At 38.3% G+C, this 24,411-nt stretch overlaps 1 protein-coding gene and 1 long non-coding RNA gene across 3 annotated transcripts in view; one reads left to right on the forward strand and one right to left on the reverse strand.

Annotated features, from left to right (window-relative positions):
• LOC109493966 overlaps positions 1–7,251 on the forward strand; it is a 61,969-nt gene extending 54,718 nt beyond the window's left edge. Inside the window, exon 3 of the long non-coding RNA XR_002737656.2 lies at positions 6,027–7,251. This is a non-coding gene — a long non-coding RNA (uncharacterized LOC109493966). The remainder of the gene's footprint in view (positions 1–6,026) is intronic.
• Positions 1–24,411, reverse strand: part of NR6A1 (nuclear receptor subfamily 6 group A member 1) — a 232,249-nt gene that overhangs the window by 183,143 nt on the left and 24,695 nt on the right. For both annotated transcript variants that reach the window (XM_023242705.2, XM_023242704.2), the window contains exon 2: positions 13,916–13,957. In XM_023242705.2, the coding sequence (XP_023098473.1) occupies positions 13,916–13,957 (42 nt within the window). The remainder of the gene's footprint in view (positions 1–13,915; positions 13,958–24,411) is intronic.

Below are 24,411 nucleotides of genomic sequence, written 5' to 3' on the forward strand. Positions count from 1 at the left end.
GAAACTGATACATGCTACAATGTGGATGAACCTCGAAAACACTACGCTAGGTAAAAGAAGCCACATACAACAGGACAAATACTGCATGATTCTGCTTATATAAGATACCTAGAGTAGTCAAATTCACAGAGAAAGTAGAACAGTGGTTGCCAGAGGCTAGGGGAATAGGGAAATATTAATGGGTACACACTTTCAGTGTTAGAAGATGAAAGAGTCCTGTGGATGGATAGTGGTGATGGCTATACAACAATATGAATGTACTTAATGGCACTAAACTGCACATTTTAAAAATGGTTAAGACGGTAAAGGTTATGTATATTTTATCACAACTTTTAAAAATAAAAGGAGAGGGGTGCCTGGGTGGCTCAGTTGGTTAAGCGTCTGACTTCGGCTCAGGTCATGATCTCAGAGTCCATGAGTTTCGAGCCCCACATCGGGCTCTGTGCTGACAGCTCAGAGCCTGGATCCTGCTTCAGATTCTGTGTCTCCCTCTCTCTCCGCCCCTCTCCTGTTTATGCTGTCTCCCTCTGTCTCAAAATTAAATAAACATTAAAAATTTTAAAAATAAAATAAAAATAAAAGGAACAGGGTGTTTGTGTGGCTCTGTTGATTAGGTGTCCTACTCTTGGTTTTGGCTCAGGTCATGATCTCACGGTTTGTGAGTTCAAGCCCCACCTCAGGCTCTCTGCTGTCAGCACAGACACTTCTCTGTGCACACAACCTCCACCCCCCCCACTCCTCTCAAAAATAAACATTTAAAAAATAATAAAAGGAGGAAAAGAATCTATAGCTAACAACATACTTGAAAGTAAAATGTTGAATTCTTTCTCCCTAAGATCAAAAACAAGACAAGAATGTCATTCTCACCACTTTATCTACTATTGGACTGGAAATCTTTGCCAATGCAATAAGGTAATAAAAATAAACAAAACTCATAAACATCAAAAAGGAATAAGTAAAATTGTCTTTATTCACAGATATACACATAGAAAGTCCCAAGGAATTTTTTAAAGTTACCAGAACTAGAAAACAAACTTAACAATGTTAACATACAAAAATCAACCGCTTTTCTATACTAGCAATAAACAATGGTAAAATAACATTTTAAAACACCACTTACTATAACATTAAAAAAAAAGAGTACTTATGGTAAGTTTAAAGAAAGATATACTAGATCTCAACACTTTAAATACTTGCTGAGAAAAAAAAGTTCTAAATATGTGAAAAGATATACTGAATTCTAGAAGATTCAATTCTAAAATGACAACTCTTAACCAAATTGACAGGATCAATGCAGTCCAGTAAAAAATCTAGGGGCTCCTGGGTGGCTCAGTCGGTTAGGCCTCCGACTTCAGCTCAGGTCATGATCTCGCGGTCCGTGAGTTCAAGCCCCGCCTTGGGCTCTGTGCTGACCGCTCAGAGCCTGGAGCCTGTTTCGGATTCTGTGTCTCCCTCTCTCTCTGGCCCTCCCCCATTCATGCTCTGTCTCAAAAATAAATAAACATTAAAAAAAAAAATTTTTTTTTAAAAATCTCAGGAGGCTTCTTTAAAAAAGAAAAAACTGACGAGGTGATTCTAAAATCTATAGGGAAATGAAAACAAAACACCCTAGAATAGCCAAAAATAGTCTAAACAACTTTGAAAGAAAAATGGAGTTGGAGCACTAACACTACCTGATCTCAAGACTGATTATAAAGCTATTGTATTCAAAACACTGCAATAATGGTGAAAAGATAAATAGATTAATGGAAGAGAATACAATCTATAAATGGACTCACACATACAAAATAACAATTTTTCAGCAAGTACATCAAAAATTCAATGAGGAAAGTCTTTTCAACAAATGGTGCTAAAACAAACTAGTATTTCTCATACCATACAAAAAATTTAATTTGAGATGAGTTATAGACATAAATGTTAAAACTACAGAGTTTCTAGTAGAAAACACAAAACACCTTTGCAACCTCAGGACAGGCCAAGATTTCTTAGAACACAAGCATTAACCATAAAAGAAAAAATTAATAAATTAGACTTCCTAGAAATGTGAAACTCCTGCTAATCAAAAAAACATATTAATAAAGTAGAACAGAAAGCCACAGATTGGTAGAAAATATTCACACCATGTATTTGATGAAGGACTTGTATCCTAAAAAAAACATAAAACAAAAACAAAACCCACAACTCAATAACAGGACAGAGAACATGGTTTCATTTTAATAGTCAGAAGATTTTGAATAGACACTTATAAAAAGATTTATAGAAAGATGATATACGAATAGCCAAAAAGAGTATGAAAAGGTGATCAACATAATTAGTCATTAGGGAAATGCAAATTAAAAACATCAGTCCCATAAACATGCTCACTATAATGACTAAAACTTAAAAGCTGACAATACCAGGGGCACCTGGGTGGCTGAGTCAGTTAAGCATCTGACTTTGGCTCAGGTCATGACCTCATAGTCCGTGAGCTTGAGCCCCACGTCGGCTTCTGTGCTGATAGCTCAGAGCCTGGAGCCTACCTCAGATTCTGTGTCTACCTCTTTCTCTGACCCTCCCCCCACCCCACTCTCAAAAATGAACATTAAAGGAAAAAAAAAGGCTGACAATACCAAATGCTTGCAAAGATGTGGAACAATTGGAACTCATACACTGTTAGAACTGTAAAATATATAAACAATTTGGAAAACTAGCAATTTCATAAAGCTTAACATACATCTACCATATGGCCCAACAATTCCTAGATATATGAAGAGAAATAAAAACACATATCCACAAAAACCTTGTAAAAGAGTTTTCACAGCTGCTTTGTTTATAACAGCCCAAAACTAGAAACAGCCCAGGTTATCAACAGGTGTATACATAAACTGTGATATAGTCAATGGAATACTACTTAGCAATAAAAAGAAATGAACTACTAAAACCTGGAACAACATGGATAAGTCTCAAACATTATGCTGTAAAACACTAGACACAAAAGAGCACCTGTTGCTATGATTCCATATATATGACATTTTAGAAGAGGTAAAACTAATTTATCATGACAGAAATCAGAAATTATTGCTTCTTGAGGTAGAACTGTGGAATCAACTGAGAAAAAAGCATAAAGATATTCTGAAGGGATAACAATGTTCTGTATCTTAACAGAACAGAGATTACAAGGGTACACGCTTTGTAAAAAGTGCCTGAACCTTATACTTACTATCTGTGCATTTAACTGTATGTAAATCATACCACTACTTTAAAAAGATTAAAAGTTTATTGTTTTTGTAATCACACAAGTTCCAGCTCTGCCAGTTACCAGCTGTGTGGCCTTGGCCAAGTGTGAAACTGTCAGTGTCTTCATCTGTAAAATGGAGGGAACAAGAGTTGAGAACAACATTGTAAGAGTTGCAAGAATAAATGAGAGAATGTTTTAAAACCATTAGCATACAGGGGCACCTGGGTGGCTCAGTCGGTTAAGCGTCCGACTTCGGCTCAGGTCATGATCTCACAGTTCGTGGGTTCAAGCCCCGTGTCGGGCTCTGTGCTGACAGCATGGAGCCTGGAGCCTGCTTCTGATTCTGTGTGTGTGTCTCTCTCTCTGCCCCACCCCCCACACCCGCTCATACTCTGTCTCTGTCTCTCAAAAATAAATAAACATTAAAAAAATTGTTTTAAACCATTAGCATATAGCAAATGCTCACTAGATATTAGCCAAAAGAGTTAAAAACCCTTCATCACATATATCAGCAAACAGGATTGGCTAGAGTAGCTAGATGCTAGACAATTCATATATATATTCCCTCACTTATTTTTTAAAGACAACCCCTAAGAAGGATTATTACTGTTTTGTGGATAAATAAACTGAGCTTCACAGGTTTCCAACGGTCACTAGGCAAGGAGTGGCAAAAGCCAAGATGCGAACTCTCATGTTTTTTATCCTGCACCATGCTATCTGCCGTTAAAGGTCATTTTCAGCAGTGTAACCCTCCAACTGCCAGGAGAACACAGTCAAATGAGAAGCTATCAAGGCTCCCTTTATTATTGATAGTGTGTTAGTGCCAAGCCTGATTCTGAAAAGCAGGCCAGTTTTGATAGCAGGACTGTGAATGGAGGGAGAGCTGCAAGTAGAAGCTGGAAAATGCTGCTCTAGGCTCTTACCCTGTTCTCAGGCTTCGAGATGGTTCCTGCTACTTGTGGATACTGATGCCCTTTCCTTAGAGCAATTTCAAGGAGAGATTTCTGAATGTAAAAATCTGTGATCTAAGTGGGAAGCTGGAACGTGAGTGGCTCAATTTAATTTGGCAGAACAGCCTCGGAAACTTTGTAGCTAAAATGAGAGGAGATTCTTTTTTTTTTAATCTATCTTTTTTAATACAAGAGCTTTGTTACCAAAAAAAAAAAAAATTTAAGGGAGCCTGGGTGGCTCAGTTGGTTAAGTGTCCGACTTATGCTCAGGTCATGATCTCGCAGTCCATCAGTTCAATCCCGTATCAGGCTCTGTGCTGACAGCTCAGAGCCTGGAGCCTGCTTTGGATTCTGTGTCTCCCTGTCTCTCTGTACCTCCCCAACTCGCACTCTCTCTTTCTCTCTCAAAAATAAACATTAACACAAATTTTTTAATTAAAAAAAAAATTAAAACACAGAAATAATGGAAGTTGCCCTGTGATCCCATTTGCCCAGATACTACACTATTAACAAACATGTCAGTATATCCTTCTTCAAGACTAAAACCTGCCTTCTCCTTAGCAATTCTATAGTAGTAAGTACTCCATTGCTCCATGGAGTAAGTACTCCATGGATTATCACAATTTATTAAACTAGTAGTCCTCTATTAAACTTCAAGCTGTTTCCATTTTTTTTTTTTTTTTGCTATTATAAATGCTGAAAGGAATATCTGTGACTATAATTTTGCTTACCTGTCATTTCTTATAGGATAAAGACTGAGACATGAATTGCTGAATCTGTAATTTTTTAATCTTTAAATTTTAAGCTGCTAAATCTGTAAAAGTAAACTGCACAATTTCAGCTTTAACAGATATTATTAGATTATACTCAAAATAGTTTCCATTTTCTCACTCCTTCATCTGCACTGACAATTATCATTTTTTAATGTAGGAACTACAAACTCAAATGCCTACAGAAGACTGACAAGGAGACATAAATGGGTGAAGGAGGTCATCTAGGTATATGACAAACCTGACAGTGCATGCTGAGGTCAAAAAGGCAGTCACTATTCTGTTCCAGCCAACAGATGCCATGTAGAAATCTAGACCCAATTTATCAGGAAGGCCAAAAATTCAAAATTATTACGAAAGTCTTACAGGTTTTTATTTAAATATACAGTTAATAAAACAAAATACATCTATAGGCCAGACTACCTTTAGCACATGGAATTTTGTATGGAGATGAAAAAGATACAAGATGGTATTGTCACTTTGAATCTTATTATTAATGCAGCTTGCTTTCCTATGCTTTCCAACAGAGGATGTATTTATTTAGTTTTGGTTCATAGTGACTATGAGCATCCTTCAAAGACAGATGCTTATCTTTTTTTTCAGATTCACATCTACAACAAATATTGGACCAAAAAAAAAAAAAAGTAACTTCAGGTATAGAGGCTAAAGAGTGGTCAGAGTTGATCAAAGTGTGCCCAGAAAAGGTATATGAAGACTCTTGGGACTGAGTTGCTATACTTGTCCCAGCATACTTAGAGCATCATGAAATTTTTAGAGAAAATACCAATTTATAAAACTATGTATAACTCTGAAGAAGGTGGCTTTAATAATCTAGTGTTCCCTCCACTGATACATTTGCCTAACAGCAAATTTTCCCTGTTGAGACATCAAAAAAGGAAGAGAAGAATTCCCATGCATCTCCTTTGTTATCATACCCTGCATTTAAACCACTTTCAGCTTTTTTTTTTAATGAAATAAAGCACAGGTTTGTACAAATCTCTCTGTTCTCAAAATGTTACTGCAATACTGCTTCTGTAGAAACAATTTCAGCAAACTATCTAGCTTTAATTTCTTCTCATTCCTTCTTAGTCATCCATTGCAAATCTCCAGCCCCAGATGTTCCAGCACTCCCTACACCCACCAGAGATAATGGCAGAGATTCATGACTACCCAAGGACCCAACAACAGCCTTTGAACGCAACTATCTTTTCATCAATTGTAAACAAGTCCTAAACTCTTGGCTCCATAGGGAGTCCCTACCAAGTCAGTATAAACTCTGTAATAGGGGCAGAGGTCAAGGGGATGAGCTCAGCCTAAGCTCTGAATCTCATCCCACCCCTACCCTGTTCAAAAGAATCCTTATCAGAAGAGAACTCCCCAGCAAAAGGCCACATTCAGAGACCTGATGTAGCAGTGATCTAGCAGATTCAGCTGAAGCTTTGTAAACAGGCTCTTGGAACAGTTATGAATGTGAAATATCTAAATCACTAACGAAGTGTTATGAAGGAAAGGGGACATGGGGACATAAAGGGGGAAACAAGGGAGATGTGTGCATTTATCTTCATTTGTTTCAGGAAAGAATCTGTCTGACATATAGTGGACTAATCCTGAACCTGAGCCACAGAAGAAATCTCTTTGGGAACCTGTTCCACAGTGAATTATTCTTTGTGTCCAAAATTCTTTGTGTCCAAATTTGTGTCCATTCTAATTGTATGCAAAAGAGCCCAAATGACACCCAAAAAATAGTGTATTCTTCTGTATATATACAAAAAAGCCCATTATATATAAGTCATTATACTGTTTTAAGCTTTCCTATTAGCATTTGAGACTTGCCACACTCAAGAGAGCTAGAGACAGAACAGGAGTTAAAACAACAGCTCTCAAACCTCAGGTATTTCTCCGCTATGTACTTTGGGGTGAGTCTTTTAACTTCTCAGGCCTCAATGTTTTCATCTGTAAGATAAGGATAGTGTCTTTTTAAACAAGTTTTACGAGTGCTTGCATGGGAAGCACTTAGTGTGTAATAAGTATTAGTTATTAGCAGTAGTAGTAGCCACATATTATCAAGTTTTGTGTCCATCTTCCTGACTAAACCAGAGCCCCTTGGGGACACGAACTGTGTCACAGCTTGGCACACATCAAAGAGGAAAAGGAAAGGGAGGGAAGAACAAAAGACTAGGTATTACCAAGTCAAACTTAAAATTACATAATTTTAGGGGCGCATGGGTGGCGCAGTCGGTTAAGCGTCCGACTTCAGCCAGGTCACGATCTCGCGGTCCATGAGCTCGAGCCCCGCGTCAGGCTCTGGGCTGATGGCTCGGAGCCTGGAGCCTGTTTCCGATTCTGTGTCTCCCTCTCTGCCCCTCCCCCGTTCATGCTCTGTCTCTCTCTGTCCCAAAAATAAATAAAAAACGTTGAAAAAAAATTAAAAAAAAAATTACATAATTTTATATGATATAATCCTTCTCACTCTTACTGAATATATGAAAGTGCCTGGCACATAAGGGATACCCAGTAAATGTTAATTTTCCTTCCTTCCTTGATCTCTAACATCCCACCTTAAATTTACTTGGGCTTATATGAACAGTTTTCTGAGATCAAAAATTGTGACATATAGTTTGACAACCAGGAATGAACCCATTAAGGCATCATACAGAATATTAGAGTTTTGGACAGGAATCTATGGGTACGCTAGCTGAGCAATACACATTCTTCTTTTGTAGACTGAAGGATCCCTGGGATCCCCAAACACCTGACAGATGAATGCAAAACCAGAGCAAGCTAGTGATGTTAGCCTGTTTTATTCTGAAAGTGCTTTTTATCTTGCCTATTCATACCCTTATCACCAATGGATCCCTGTTTGGTGGGCACCCATCAGTATGGCAAGAGAGGGCAAAGATAAACTTTCATGTCTCTTTTTAAATGCCCATTTATCTATATCTAGATCCTTGATGAGCAGGGGGAAAATATGTATATTATACATTTTATATATATTTATAATATATAGTATCTAGGTTTATATATTATATATATATATATATACATATATATATATATATATATATATATATGTATGTCTGTGTCAGCACGAATCCCAAGTACGCAGTGTTTTTAAAATAGTAATGGGGGGCACCAGGGTGACACAGTCGGTCGAGCGTCTGACTTTGGCTCAGGTCACGATCTTACAATTTGTGGGTTTGAGCCCCGTCGGACTCTGTGCTGACAGCTGGGCCTGGAGCCTGCTTCAGATTCTGTGTCTCCCTCTCGCTCTACTCCTCCCCTGCTTGTGCTCTCTTTTTCTCTCTCTCAAAAATAAACATTTTAAAAAAATTAAAAATAAAAAAATAGAATAAAATAATAATGGGGAGGGTACCTGGGTGGCTCAGTTGGTTAAGCATCTGACTTCAGCTCAGGTCATAATCTCACGGTTCATGAATTCGAGCCCCATGTTAGGTTCTGTGCTGAAAGCTCAGAGCCTGGAGCCTGCTTCAGATTCTGTGTCTCCCTCTCTCTCTCTCTGCCCCTCCCCCACTCACACTCTGTGTGTGTCTCTCTAAAATAAACATACATTTAAAAAAATAATAATAAAATAAAAATAAAATAAGATAGTAATGGGGGCGCCTGAGTGGCTCAACAGGTTGAGTGTCCAGCTTTTGATTTCAGCTCAGGTCATGATCTCACGGTTTGTGAGTTCGAGTCCTGCGTCAGGCTCCACACTGATAGTTTCACAGCCTGCTTTGGATTCTCTCTCTCCCTCTCTCTGCCTCTTTCTCGCTCACACGTGCACTCGTGTGCTTTCTTCTTTCTCTCAAAAATAAACAAACATTTTAAAAAATAATAAATAAATAAAATAATAATGGTTAGGTTTTTAGCATGGTATTGACCAAAGAGTGCATAATTTGGGTATGTGTTTTAGGCGAAAGATTTATACGATTTGAAGAGAAACCAGAATATTGAGTATGTGTTTTAAATAAGCAGAGGTTAACTTCTTTAGTTTCCTAAGAGGTTAAATAAATGGATTGGCAGATGGTCACTTGGGAGGTTACCTACTGCTGGCTGGGGGATGGGGAACAAAACACCCTAACAGTCAACCAGATGGTAAAGAACAGTCTTGGCCAAAGTAGTCAGCAATATATGAGCTCTGCTTCTCTGAGGGAACTATTTACTTGAAGCAGAAACTTACACCTGCTAACATCTGGAATGATATATCTTTGTGTAATTAAAAAACATAGGCTACTTTAATTGAATAAAGTGCAGTTACAACAACCATTAATATAGAAAGACCGAGAATTTCAACATTATGCTACATAGCCTAGAATAGCACACACTAACAGTGTTTACCATTTGCCAAGCATTGTTCTCAATGTAAATGTATCTCTGTGTGTGTGTGTGTGTGTGTGTGTGTGTGTGTGTATTACTTCATTTAATCCTCACAACAGCCCTGTAAAGTAGGAATAAATTTTTACTGTCCCCATTTTACAGATGAAAACACTGAGGTCCAGAGATGTTAAATAACTTAGCCAAGATATTACAGACCTAGTAAACACTGAAGCCAAATAGAACCTAAGCAACCTTGAGCCAGAGACCACGCCTTTTTTTTTTTAATTTTTTTTAACGTTTATTTATTTCTGAGACAGAGAGAGACAGAGCATAAGTGGGGGAGGGGTAGAGTGAGACACACACACACACAATCTGAAGCAGGCTCCAGGCTCTGAGCTGTCTGCACAGAGCTCAACGCGGGGCTCAAACCCACGAACCATGAGCTCATGATCTGGGCCAAAGTCAGTCACTCAACCAACAGAGCCACCCAGGCACCCCCCCGACCTTTTTTTTTTTTTTTTTTTTTTTTAAAGGTGGGCTTCATACTCAATGTGGAGCCCAACACAAGGCTTGAACTTACAACCATGAGATCAAGACCTGACCTGTGACCAAGAGTTAGACACTTAACCGGCCAAGCCACCAGGCGCCTTTCCCATGCTCTTAATTCAGAAGAATTTTGGTTTATATGTTAAAAGCTCATTTGAAATGCAGAGAAAAATTTATGCAAAAACATGTTTACCATGGCATTATAGAATGTAGAAAAACCTTCCGGAAACAACCTAAATGTCCAACAATAGGAGAATGGTTAAAAAAAAAAAAAAATTGTGGCAGTTATTCCCTTAGAATGAAATATTATTCTTCCATTAAAAATATTTATGGAAAAGGGGCACTTGGGAGGCTCAGTCAGGTAAGCGTCCAACTTTGGCTTGGGTCATGATCTCACGGTTCGTGGGTTCGAACCCCACGTTGGGCTCTGTGCCGCTGACTCAGAGCCCGGAGCCTGCTTCAGATTCTGTGTCTCCCTCTCTCTGCCTTCCCCCCAACTCTCGAAAATAAATATTTAAAAAAATTTAATATATTTATGAAAAATGTTTCATGACTTGGACCAATGCTCACAATGTAATGATGGGTGGGCGGGGACAAGATACAAAGTTGTATACATATTATGATTCCTAATTATGTAAAAAACAAACTCAGACAAGCTGGAAGGACATAATCTCAAATAAGAAACAATGGTTATTTCTGAGTGGTGGGATCAGGGGGTTTATATTTTTCTTTTAGTGTTTTCCACAATGAACATGCATCATCCTCCTTATTATCATGCATTATCAGTTTTAAACAAAGGCAATTTTTTTTCTTTTAATCAAGCTGCACCAAGAACCTCAAGCAGTTGGTAAAAATAGCTAAAAAGCTTCTAATCTGTCTAACTTAAAGTAGTTACTTTCCTTGGGATAATATCCTTTGAACTTCAAACAACATGGTCAGCACATACCAAAAAGAATGCCCATTTTCAATTTTGGAAACTGAAGTAAAATATTGAGTATTTTCAATTTTGGTCAATAATTATTTGTAGGCTTATTTTACAAGAAAAGAAATGGATTTAACTATTTAGAGGCCAAAAACACAGGAAGGACTTTGCTGAAATAGATAAGAAGGAACAAAAGTTTGACTGAGGAGGAAGAACAGCTGTTGCTAATCCAACTATTTACCCTTTGACCCTCTATCTGGCCAATAACTGAACAGTATCAATTGTTTTCCTGTATTATGTGCTGTTTACAATCCCTGAGAGGCATGAAAGGAATTAATAATTTAGCCTAGAAAGCTGACAGCCTTTATTGGGGAGCCCCTTGTCTGTGGGACAGAAATCAGAGCAAGTAGCTGTCCTAAAGTCATAGGTCCCTTTACTGTTCCTGTTTTATAGCCTAATTGGCCCCCAAACATAAATCAATTATTTCTCCTGTTTTAAGCAACAATGACTTCTATTCTCTAACTTCCCTTGTATCAAGTCAGTCCTTGTTCTCTTGAGTTTTACAACTACACGGTAAACACGATAGTTGAGGAAAAAACTCGGGGAGCAGGGCAGACTGGGGTTATTTGGAAACAGAAGCACAGAAAGGTTATGCTGTTTTGAACTTTTCTTGACCTTTGACTGCCCTTGTCCCTAGCTTATGCTAATGGGCAGGGTACAGAGATGCTTCTTGTAGAAATGAACTTAGCCTGAACCTGTGCCATAACATTGGACTCCAACAAGCCCAGGAATCATAAGAAGGCAGCCAGAGTGAGTGTGAACAGCTGCCCATATTCTAAGCCTGGCTACCCATCTGCTTTATCACAGAAAAGGTTAAAAAAAAAAAAAAAAGCCATTAGAATTGGACAAAATCAGTTTTTCCTCATCTATTTCCAACACATCCCACCTGTTGTCCCAAACTTGCTGTCTACAACTACTGTCAACCACAATGGGAAATCAGCAACAACGGCATTTCCTGTTCCAAAAAAGAGCTAGTATGAGCAGGCTTTCCCTATCAGGAATTTGAAGGGTAGAGGAGACATTGGGGCCTCTCAATTCTAAAGAGGCATCACAGAGAAATCCCTATTGTCCTCAATCTAATATGCAAAAGTCATGAGGCATTAACATAGGAGATGTTATTCCTTCCCAGTCAGAAGGCATGGAGTTTGCAATTTCAATATTCATAACCAACGTAAGACAACACATACAGTCCATATGGTTTCCTATCACTTGGTAGGACTAGGCATGCTCATTTGAACTCCAAAGGGCTTAGACAGAGATGATAAATTTTTACTTTTGCTATTTGTTATTATACTATTACGTAATATTATGTTATAAAAGAGAGAGGAATAACAGAGAGAGAGAGAGAGAGAGAGAGAGAGGAATAAAATACTACTAACTTCACAAAGATAATTTGGGGATTATTGAGAATACTGACCACATAAGTACAATTTTTTTAAAGCGATTTTTTTAGGTAACTCCTATTCTGCACTGATATATAAAATTATGATTCAGTATCTGTTCATTCTCATGGAATGCAGAGGTGTGTAAATCACCCTATCTGGCTAGAGATTCTATGCAGAAATGTTAAATGATTTAGGATTACTTGGCCCAAAAAGAAAATTCAATAATAATCTTAATGAGGACCTTAATGAGGACCTTAATGAGGAAGATGGGCATGAGCTATTTTCAACTGCTATTAAGTACAGGAAAGGAGAAGTTTGGGTATTATGTGCTAAATAGAGGTTTAAAAAAATGCTTTTTCAAATAATTCCAGACAAGTAAATACTTTCCAATAGACTGTTAATAGATGAGGACAGGATCTAGACTTATCTGTTTGTATACCCCTGGAGCCTAGAACTGAGCTTGAAGCAGAGAGAACAGGCAATGTTTAACACAATTCTCAATTATCTAGCACATTTTATGTGTAGTTCTGTCTGAAAGATTTCAGGGCATCTCAATGTCCTTCCTAATGTTCAAAAATCTAAGAAAGGACCATGACTCAAGAATTTGTATTTTCCTCCTCCTGAGTGAGGGCTATTCATAAGAGAAGGGCAAAGAGAAAATATTATGTTCACTCATAGATACTGGAATGTCAGGGCAAACAGCCTATACTACCTACAAAGCTGACTAAACTTTACGATTTCTAAAAAGACAATTCTATTTTCCTGGTGTTTGATTAGCATTGTAGGACTTATTTTGTCTTGAAATTACTAAGTACGAGTAAAACAGACATGAATTTTTATACTGTTAAAATGTATGGGAAAAATATAGGAAAAGGTCCACACCCTCAGAGAGTGGATATTAGCTAGGATGGTGAGAAGGTAAACTTTACCACTTACCTCAACAGATTGGTGACAAAAAGCCAGTCTCGTGACCCTAAAAAGTACTCGAACTAGAAAAATAACTCTAGATAATCTCATGAATTCTCAAATCTGAATTATCATTTGACCTTTTGGCATTATAGAAGAATAAGGTCTTTACACCTGGATATTCCCATGTCCTATTTCTAATAGCTATAACCATATCCCAGAGTGGTGTATGCCACATTTTGAAAGCACTGGAAACACAGATGATTATCTATGATCAAGACAGAGTCCTGAAAAACATCATTTAATTAGAACTTGAAATGGTCACCCTCTTAATGTTAACTTTAATGTAGATAAAGGTGCTTTAGAAACTAAACCGTGGTACAAAGGTTATTGATTATAAATACCTAAACCAAGAAAAATCCCTCGTTTAAACCTCCTGCCACCCGTGTCATTTCAGAAGAAAAAAGAATTATGTCAAAGCTAGTCAATACTTTAGAAAAGTGGTTATGCATATATGGTTGCATGTGTGCATAAATGAAAGCACAATTTTTGTTGCTGGTTTCATGGGAGGGTGGAGAACAAGGAAAGGAGATTAATATTAAATAGAAATTTTTGGCAAACCAACTTTCTATTAAATGATTACATTTCTAGCCAGTGAATAATATGAGAGGAAAACGAAAGCATAACTAGAAAAGATGCCCTCCTCATAATTATAAATCAAAGTGAAATAAAATCTGAATCAATAAGGCCACCAATGACACCCTTAAGTTATACATTTAAAAGTACACATACACACATCCATTTCTTACCCACAAACACTGGGAACATTCAGAACTTACTAGTGCCCGGGTCGAGCTCTGGCAATTCATCCTGACAAAAACCTAAAGAGAGAACAATAGGGAAAAAAGATTATGATTCACGAATTACTCTAAGAAGACTCAAAAATTCAGACTCAGAAGTCAAATTTGGTTTTGAATCCTACCTCTATTACATTTAGTTACTGTATATCCATCCCTCCCTGAGGCTCCATTTCATCATCATTATATTAAAAAAATGGAGAGAATAACAGCACTTACCACAAGGTACTGATGAGGAACGAGTAAGCATGCCAATGTTAGTTGGAATAAAAATTCACAGAAAGATTACAATTCATTAAGTATCGGTCATGCTCTACTTAACGTTATCAATTATTTTCCAAAAGAAAGCAAAATATATAAAATATGAGCTTATGACAAATATCAAACGGTAATTTCGCTTAAAATTTTCACAAATGATGAAAATTTACCTACACACACAAATAGAAGCAATTTTACATTAATAAGTATGCAGTTCAGGTCAGAATAAAGAACTCTAAAAGCACATTTCAGGCCCAAAGTATCTGAGCTACATTTGTCTGACCGGTGTGTAGCTAACACACTGAAGAGAAAAATCAGGCATAGTGAAGAGCAAACACACTTTAGGTGTTCTATACGTAGCCGATGCAAGTTTTTCTTCCCTGGAACAACTGCTTACTTTCTCCAGTTTGTTTTCTACTCATCCTTAGTTTAAATGCCTCCTCAGAAAAGAGGTGCTTGGGTGGCTCAGTCAGTTAAGCATCTGACTTCGGCTCAGGTCATCATCTCATAGTTCATGAGTTCAAGCCCTGCATGCATCAGGCTCTGTGCTGATGGTGAGGAGCCTGCCTAGGATTCTCTCTCCCTCTCTCTCCACTCCTCCCCCACTCGTATGTGCATATAATTATAATATTTATATATAATTATATATATAATTATAATTATTAATTTATTATTAATAAATAAAATAAGATTATCTCCTCAGAAAAGCTTCTCTTGCCTCCTGTACCCTTGTCTCACACACGAGGTCAAAGCACCCTATTATAATTATCTATAACACTTTGTGCATTCATCAAGACATTACTTGTATCAAGAAATTACGTGTTCAATGTTTGATTTCACCATGAGACAGACAACGTGTTTGTTCTATAGGAGAAGGGACCTGGCCTGTCTTGTTCACAACTGTAGCTGAATTACTTCACAAGCCTAGCACAAAGCTGCTCAGTAAGTATCAACTATAGTATCTCCATGGTTAATTTAAAAATAATGAAGCAAAACAAACAAACAAAAAACACATTTTTTTTTTAAAGGGGGTCCCTGGGTGGCTCCATTCGTTCAGCATCTGACTTTGGCTCAGGTCATGATCTCACAGTTCATGGGTTCAAACCCCATGTCAAGCTCTCTGCCAAACAGCTCAAAGCGTGGAGCCTGCTTTGGGTTCTGTGTCTCCCTCTCTCGCTCTGCCCCACCCCACCTCGTGCTCTGTCTCTGTCTCTCTCAAAAATAAACATTAAAAATTTTTTTTTTTTTTTTAAATAACGGAGCAATGGGGCACCTGGGTGGCTCAGCAGGTTAAGCATTCTGACTCTTGATCTCAGCTTAGGTCATGGTATCATGGTTCGTGAGATCAAGCCCTGCAACGTTGGGCTCGTGCTCACAGTTCGAAGTCTGCTTGGGATTCTCTCTCTCCTGTTCTCTCTTTCCCTCCCCCTACTTGTGCACGCACGAACGCTCGCTCGCTCTCAAAAAACAAATAAACATTCAAAGAGGAATAAATAAAAAAATACCTGCCTCCTCCACGACATAACGAGCTCTTCAAGGTTAGGAACCATGCTACAACCATCTGTAGAGCTGCTTCTATGCCCAGAACGGTTGCCAATACATTATGGATGGTGCTCAAATGCAGGATGAACTAAACGGAAAACACATCCCTACCTCTGGATCACAGTCACAGAATTAGAAAATCTAAGTCTAGGGGCGCCTGGGTGGCGCAGTCGGTTAAGCGTCCGACTTCAGCCAGGTCACGATCTCGCGGTCCGTGAGTTCGAGCCCCGCGTCGGGCTCTGGGCTGATGGCTCAGAGCCTGGAGCCTGTTTCCGATTCTGTGTCTCCCTCTCTCTCTGCCCTTCCCCCGTTCATGCTCTGTCTCTGTCTCAAAAATAAATAAAGGTTAAAAAAAAAAAAAAAAGAAAATCTAAGTCTGGAATGAAGTGAATATGGAAATCTGATCGGAACAACAGAGATTGGAAGTTGCTGAAAGTGGCTAAGATGACTGAGAAGGTTCACCTCAAAGCAACTTCAAAGCCTTTCTATATACATAAAGGCAATGGGAATCAGAAAAGCTGTCAAGAGATGCAAGACAATAAGCAAATAACTCATCTTTACACATGAGTTAAATATACAACATTCTGCCAGAAGTCAAACTGAGAACAAGCATTCATTTAACATAAGCTGACTCGAAAACAGCACAAAAGCATGGGAAGGCAGGGTTAGAAGTTAGAAGATCTCTCCTAAATTCTTTTGGTTTAGTGATAATGACTTCAGGCAAGACACTCCTTATTCTAGACCTCAGATTCTGAACCTTAGAGAACTATATTAAAAGTCTCAAGAAAGGATAAAACTTAATACATTTTCTGAAAGCAAACGTTATTCTGAAATCAAAGTGACTAGATAAAACACAAAGAGAGGGTGACTAAAAAAAAAAAAAAACCAAACAAACAAAGAAAATACTAAGAAAAATCATTAGGGGCACCCGGATGGCTCAGTCAGTTAAGCATATGACTTTGCTCAGGTCATGATCTTGCAGTTCGTGGGTTCAAATCCTGCATCGGGCTCTGTGCTATCATCTCGGAGCCTGAAGCTTGCTTTGGATTCTGTGTCTCCCTCTCTCTCTCTCTGCCCCTTCCCCACTTGCACTCTGTCTCTCTCTCTGTCTCTCTCTCAAAAATAAACATTAAAAAAATAATTAAAGCAGACATCTATTGCTTTTATCTGCCTAGCAACCACTCCCCTCTTCTGTTAATGGCATCCTAATTTTTCTTTGGAGACTTACCCTTTCACACTCTCAGTCTATATAATCCAAGTAGGATTAATCCTAACCTCCTATAAATTGGAATTAACAACAGTACCTACCTTATAAATCTGTTAAAAGGGATAAATGCAATAGTTCTTGTAAAGGCTTTGCATGGTACTTGACAAAGTCAGAGCTCAACCTATGTGAGCTACTACTAAATAATCCCTAGGGCCCATCCAATTCAGTGCTGTCAGTGGTAGCAAAAAGTAGTTTACAGCAGAACTATTGACCCATTCATGACTTCACCCTCAAAGACCTGGGATGGAACCCTAATGTCACTTCAGTTACTTGCTGTGATTCTTGAACCTTTTAATATTTTGAGCCTATAAAGTGCTTGATGCAGTGATTCCAGATACATGCTACCTCCCAAGGAAAGAAGGACTCTTTATATTTGTCCTAAAACAAATTCCTCCAATGGTCACAAGAATTATGGATTTCAGTAACTATACCTACATTCTTTCCATCCAGCCCTGAGGCCATTGGCTAATAATGCTGTCTTTGGTTTTAAAGATCACCACTAATGCAGAAGGCCTTAGGAGATAGGTAAAACAATGTTAATCCTATCTCCTGAGAACAAGTCAATGGAATGGCTAGATCTGGCTACCATTCCCAGAGTCTTGCCCAGATTCTCAGCAACCAGATCTAGCTAGCAAAATGATTCTTAGCTAGAAGAATTCAAACCACTGCTAGAAGTAACCCTGATATGTGTTCAAGTCATTCAACACAACGGCAAATGATAGGAGTTTTTCAGTAAAAAACAGACTCCTAAGTCACATAAATATACCAACATACCCCCAAAACCATTTGCCTCACAGAATAGAACACATTAAACAAATAAGGAAATGTTCTGAGAAATCTAAGGTCTTTGGTTACTGACTCAGATTTTAAAAAGGGACAGACAATTCAAGGTCACTGGAATGATCCTAAATAAATAAATAAGGACAAAAAATACAGATTAGTTCCTCAGAGCATATATATACCAAGTCAGTGTTCTCACAAGCAATCTGAAATTTAGTGCAAAGCTTATACTGACTTACCATGGTTTAATTTAGAAAACAGATGCACAGTGAAATGGGCACGGGTCTGAGTTAAGAGTTAGATTCAAATCCCATATTCGCCACTATTTTTGTTTACTTAATTACCGTAGGCCTATTTCCCGAAAGGGGTATAAAAATAATCATCTTGTTCAAATGTCACAAGATTTACATAAATTTCCTACTTTGTGGCAAGTGATCATCAATAAGTGGCTCTAAGTCTAGTGATTTTCTTTAATACAAAAGAAGATCCAGTTGATAAGCTTTTCTCCAATAGGCATTTGGGGAAAAGAAAAAGATCAGTGACTCCTCAGTCTATGGTTACAGAGGCATATTAAAACGTTACTGATCTTTTTCCTTCGTTACCATTTTGACTCTAAAATCATGTATTTACCATAACAGGATCCTAAATAAAAGTATCCCTTTTTACCCAAATGTAAACAAACAAAAGCTACGGGTAATGCCAGTAAATTAATTCAAGCCTGAAAACAGTAGTTAATTGTAATCATAATGTGTCTTTTACAAAATCAAGTTAAATATTACTCTAGGAATATTTTTATTTAACTTATGAAGGCAGCATGGTGCAAGAAACCTGGATATTGGTCAGGACCATTCACCCAGTCTATTTTGAAGTCTTAGCAGTGCACAGGCAAAATTAAGGCAAGGCTCTTAACAGGTAAAATTCTACAATTCTAATCAAACACCGTATCTATCCCCAAAACAAAAAAAAAATGTAGATCCTTAATGATCTGCCTACCACTTCGACTTTATTTCTTGCTTCTCACCCCATCCCACCCAACAGTATACACTCCATCCACACAGTACTACATTGTAGCTCCCTAAATTCAACATGCTCTTTAGTTTCTCGGCCTGAGCCCTCTCTTACCGTTCTGATGTCAAGGCTCAGGTCAGGTCTCTAATCCTTTCCCCTCCTTCTCCCAGACATACTCAAGTCCAGGTTAGGCCCTACAGACACAATGACTGAACCTATAAGCTTTTCCCAGACCTCTGAAGAAGAGAAAGGGGAAAACTGGCTTCAAAATCCAAGAAACAAACAAACCAGACCTGAAAATACTGAATTAAATATTAAATAAGAGATCTAATGTATTTTTTACCCAGTCAACTGCAATTCAAGTTCTACACATTGTTTTAAAAGTCAGATATGAAATGAAACGGGGCTCCCAGAAGGAAGTCAGGAGTCTAAATGGGCTTTGAAATTGCTCTAATTTCAACCAGGAAACTAAAAGCACAAGGAATTTTTAAAAAATTAAAAAAAAAAAAAAAAAAAGAACTTTTTGGGAGTAACCAACATAAACATGGCAAACCATCCACAGTTTCTTAAATTCTAGGAACTCTTCCCATTCTTTCAAGGTTCTTGCCCAACTCCACCTTCTAGGCTCCTTTTGGTACAATGAACAGATCGGACAGAGGTTGAGAAAAATGCGGGGTTTTTTTTTTTTTTGGTGGGCGGGGGGGGGGGGGGTGGCTGTAAACAAACATTAGCTGGTCGGGCCATGGCCTGCCCTACAACCAGATTTGCAACCTGTAAGCTAACCCCAGACCTAAACAGATACTGAAACACTTTTCTTTGGATTGGCTGAGCACTAAATTCACATCTGCCTCTTTGCTCTCCATCCAGTGAGTGTGGTGCCACTTGGGCCATTAGCTTTTGTTTCTCATAGGCAACTTGACAAACCATACTTCAGAAATAATAGAAAATGCTTTTGCATGCAGGGACAGAGCACCACAGGTCCACACAGCAAAAGATGGCTGGCAGAGCTTCAAGTGTCATTTCCCTTTCTCCACCTATAAATGTCAAGGTTACATTTTTAAAACTATGAAGAAAACAATGCCTTTTTCTAATGTAATTTTAATGTGAAATCTTAAGGGCAAAAAAACAGTGGGGGGAAGGGAAGCCAAAGATTCTCAATTATATAACCTATTGTACCCACATATTTGCTCAGCTTAAATATTGCTTCCAAGAAGTATCTACATTTCTATGGAAACATTAATAACTTCCATCTAATCAACCTGCATCACCTTTCATACAGTTTTTCAGGCTTCTAGCTTTGTAATTGCAGCCTTGAAACCAGGCTGAAGGCAGAAAAGCTAGCCCAATATGATGACATTTCAATTTTACAACATTTAAAAAAAATAACAACAGTACACACAGGTTCAAGGCTGTGGCTCCAGAATCAGAAGGTGAAAACAGTTGAGAAGGCCGTTCAGTCTGAGGAGTTAGAGGTCACTAGTGTTTCTATGGAAATATAGTACAGGCATTTCTCAGAAAACTGCATGTACTGATGAGCCTCTGACATTTTTCATTTACAATTTCTGGTTCTCTAAAGTAACAAAAAGGATTACTGATAATTGTTCATTCAGCCTAGAGGTTAAAGAAATTTCAAAATGCGCACGTAAGAAAATATGTAAAATAATCTGTCAGTTGCCATTTAATGAATCTTTACTATATGCCAGGCAACGGCTTGGTGTTTTGCATGAATTTGTACTGAAAGTAACTACTATTTTATCTCCATCTTTTTTTTCAATGTTTATTTGATATTTTGAGAGAGAGAGAGAGAGAGAGACAGAGTGCAAGCGGGAGAGGGGCAGAGAGAGAGGGAGACATAGAATCTGAAGCAGGCTCCAGGCTGTCCGCACAGAACCTGATGTAGGGCTCAAACCCACGAACAGTGAGATCATGATCTGAGTCCAAGTCTGATGCTTAACTGACTGATCCACCCAAGTGCCCCTTATCTCCATCTTATAGATTTAAAGAGATTATGGAACTCTGTTACTTTTTATGGAAGGAGTGACAAAAGATAAACAAAACAACTTGTATTCAGAGCAGTCTGGCTAATAAAATCCTACCTTTGCACAGTATGTGCTTTGCAACAGCCAGATAGAAGGGAATTTGCCATTATTTCAAAGAATAAACCCTGACATTCCCACAACAGCAGGGACCCAGAGTCCAAGAAGAAACCCACATCTTAGATGGGTCCACTTAGAAAGTTCCTCTTGAAGAATTCAAGATATCCATGTCAGAAGCAGCTAGAGTAACTTCACCAACCAAGTCAAAACCAAAATATAAAACTTTAAATGAATGAATAATTAGGCAAGAACTAGATCCTTTTGAAATATTTTTAGTTAAGTCCCAGCAACAGTAGGGAGAGTGGCGGAGATTTCTTTGTTCATTGTCATTTCAAAGACTCATTGAAGAAAAGTCTTACAAAGGAGTTTGTTTGAACATGGTCAGAAAGCTGAGATCATCTTAAAAAGTACCCCATACCATCCTCAACAGATGGTTTGATGGAACAGAAGTCAGCTCTGTTCGAGAAATCCATTAGTGAGAAGCATCAAGAGATGCCCCACAAGCAAAAGAATGTACCTTTTCCTTATTCTCCTTGAAAACACCATATGAAAATAGAACAGGGGCACCTGGATGGCTTGGTTAAGCTTCCAACTTTGGCTCAGATATATGTATCTAGATATGTATATATACATAGATAGATAGATCTAGATAGATAGATATAGGTAGGTAGGTAGGTAGGTAGGTAGGTAGACAGACAGACAGACAGACAGACATGAAATAGGGGCGCCTGGGTGGCTCAGTCAGTTAAGTGACTGACTTCGGCTTGGGTGATGATCTCAACGTTTGAGTTCAAGCCCTGTGTTGGTTGGGCTCTCTGCTTTCAGCGCAGAGCCCACTTCAGATCCTCTGTCTCCCTCCTTCTCTGCTCTGCCCCTCCTCCACTCACACGCATTCTCTCTCAAAAATAAACATCTTAAAAAAATGTAAAATTATACTCCCAGGATGAGTTCAGCTATTCTGATACATACATACATACATACATACATACATACATGAAAAAGCACATTTTAGTCTATTTTATCCCAGTGATTATCTCGAAGTATGGGAATTATGGCTGATTTTTTTTCCCCTCCATTCTACTTTTCTGATTGAAAATAGTTCTTATAAACAAAAAATGTACATTAAAAAAAAAAATCCTAAGAACAAAATAATTTGACTAAATTCTCTAAAACTGACCACTTAAATTGAAGGGAAAAAACCTACCATTCTCTAAATGACTTTTAAATTACTTTTTATTAGAAACACAATTCTGGTTGGGCACCTGGGTGGCTCAGTTGGCTAATTGTCTGACTCTTGATTTCGGCTCTGGTCATGATCTAATCGTTTGTGAGTTCGAGCCCCACCTCGAACAGTGTGGAGCCTGCTTGGGATTCTCATTCTCTCCCTCTCTCTCTCTGTTCTTCCCCAGCTTGTGCACTCACGCGCTCGCTCGCTCTCTCTCTCTCTCTCTCTCAAAATAAATACACTTAAAAAAAAATAAAAGAAACACAATGCTGGGCACTGATCTGACATACTCATCATTAATGCCTAAAGCTCAGAACCATCTCTCCTCTCCCAGCTTCAGAAATCCATTGTGTGACAACAAAAAGATAAAACATCTTTAACCTTTCACCCCAGGAACTTTCAAACCTGAAGCAAATCTAGTTAATCATATCGATGAAATAACCTGAAAAGAAACATTTTAAACTATTCAAAGTTTAAGTCAAGATAAAACAGCAACAACCAACATATGTTTATAGCACTACATAAATATAAAGGATACTTCACTAATAGGATTAAAGGTAGAAAATTCCTGCTGCTTCTTGGATGCTAAACTTTCCTACATCCTAAAATTAAATTCAACACTTACTTAGCAATCTCAATGTATAGGGGCACTGTGCTAGAGTATATGAGAGATACAAAGATGAATAAAGCTGGCTACCCCTAGATTCTTACATCTAAAAAGGAAAATAGGTAACTGACTGTATACAAGGAATTATGAAGCAATGTCCTAATGGAGAAACTAGCAGCAGTGACCAAACACACTTATTTCTTCGTAGGGGGAAAACTGGAAAACACTCTGATGGCAAGTGGAACTTGCATCAGGTTAGTCAGGAAGGAAAGGGAGAATGTAAATACAGATCGTCAACAATATTCAGTAAGCTATGTATATCTTTTAGATGGCCTTACCCACTCTACTGGCAAATATTTCCCCCAGAGGTAGTCATATCCTAACAGATGAAGATTATATATGTCCTGTCTGACCTGTTCTTCCTTAAATGAAGTCAAGAGGGCAAGAAGGGCTTATCTCAACACACAAGCTAACCTTTCATCCTGGGTTGGATGGTCTCCTTCACACACATTTTCACCTATACTTCCCAAAAGATAACCCCCAAACTTTCTATTTCAGATGAGACTGTTCTCCTAAAACACAGACCCATCTAGCCTAATGCATAATAGCAATATCTACCAGGATGCCCCATAGGCTCCAACAAATTCAACTGGTTGAATTGAACCTTTTCTCTTTGAAGCCTGCTTCTTCTGTGTTCCCATTCCTGTACCAAGTTCCAGATACCACCAACTCTCATCCCCTAAGCCAAAGATCCCCAAGGACTCCTCCATCCACTCTACCATCCGTCTCACTTCCACTTTACCATCCTTCTCCCTCCCATCCCCACCCCAATTAATCTAACAATCACCAAAGCATGTTCATTCTTACTCAAATCCTCAAAGACCTAGTTCAAGCTTTTCACCATGCTAGAATCTTAAACTACTGTAACTGTTTTCTCTGGTACCTTTCTTTTCTCACTTTCTAAAACTTAGATTTCCTAATCCACTTGAAATTCCTCTGTTGGTTCCCTATTTTCAACTCCTTAGCATGACATTCACAGCCTTAAGTTACTGAAAAGTTACTTTTTGCAACCTTTATTTCCCTGACATCTTTAAAGCTCAAAAAGGGTAAAAATACATAAATTCCTATTTCCAAACTCTCTTTATAAAGAGATTTTTAAAAATTGTCCATACCACTTTGATATTAAAGCAATTTCCTAATATTAAGACATCAATAAAGTGATACACAATGGAGGCAAGACACCTAACATCAACCCTGCTCTGGTATTACTTCCTCCGTACTCCACTTTCTCTGCAGTATGAGGAGGAGGGAGGTCTGGCCATTTATCTTTTCTCCTTTGCTTTAATATTTATTTTATTTTTGAGAGAGACAGACAGACAAAGCATGAGTGGGGGAGGGGCAGCAAGAGAGGGAGAGACAGAATCTGAAGCAGGCTCCAGGCTCTGAGCCGTCAGCACAGAGCCCAACGTGGGGCTCGAACCCACAGACCATGAGATTATGACCTGAGCCGAAGTCAGACACGTAACCAACTGGGTCACCAGGCACTCCTGGCAATTTTCTTAATATTCCCATCAACTCTAAAATCTTGGTTTACAAAAGTTGGCAGTTTTATATACTAGGGGGCACAAATCATATAATGCTGAATTTCAGGTGTTGCCAAGATTCTTAGATTTTTTTTTCTTACCTAGAAAGAAC

Source organism: Felis catus, chromosome D4, assembly GCF_018350175.1.
Source record: "Felis catus isolate Fca126 chromosome D4, F.catus_Fca126_mat1.0, whole genome shotgun sequence".
NCBI lineage: Eukaryota > Metazoa > Chordata > Mammalia > Carnivora > Felidae > Felis > Felis catus.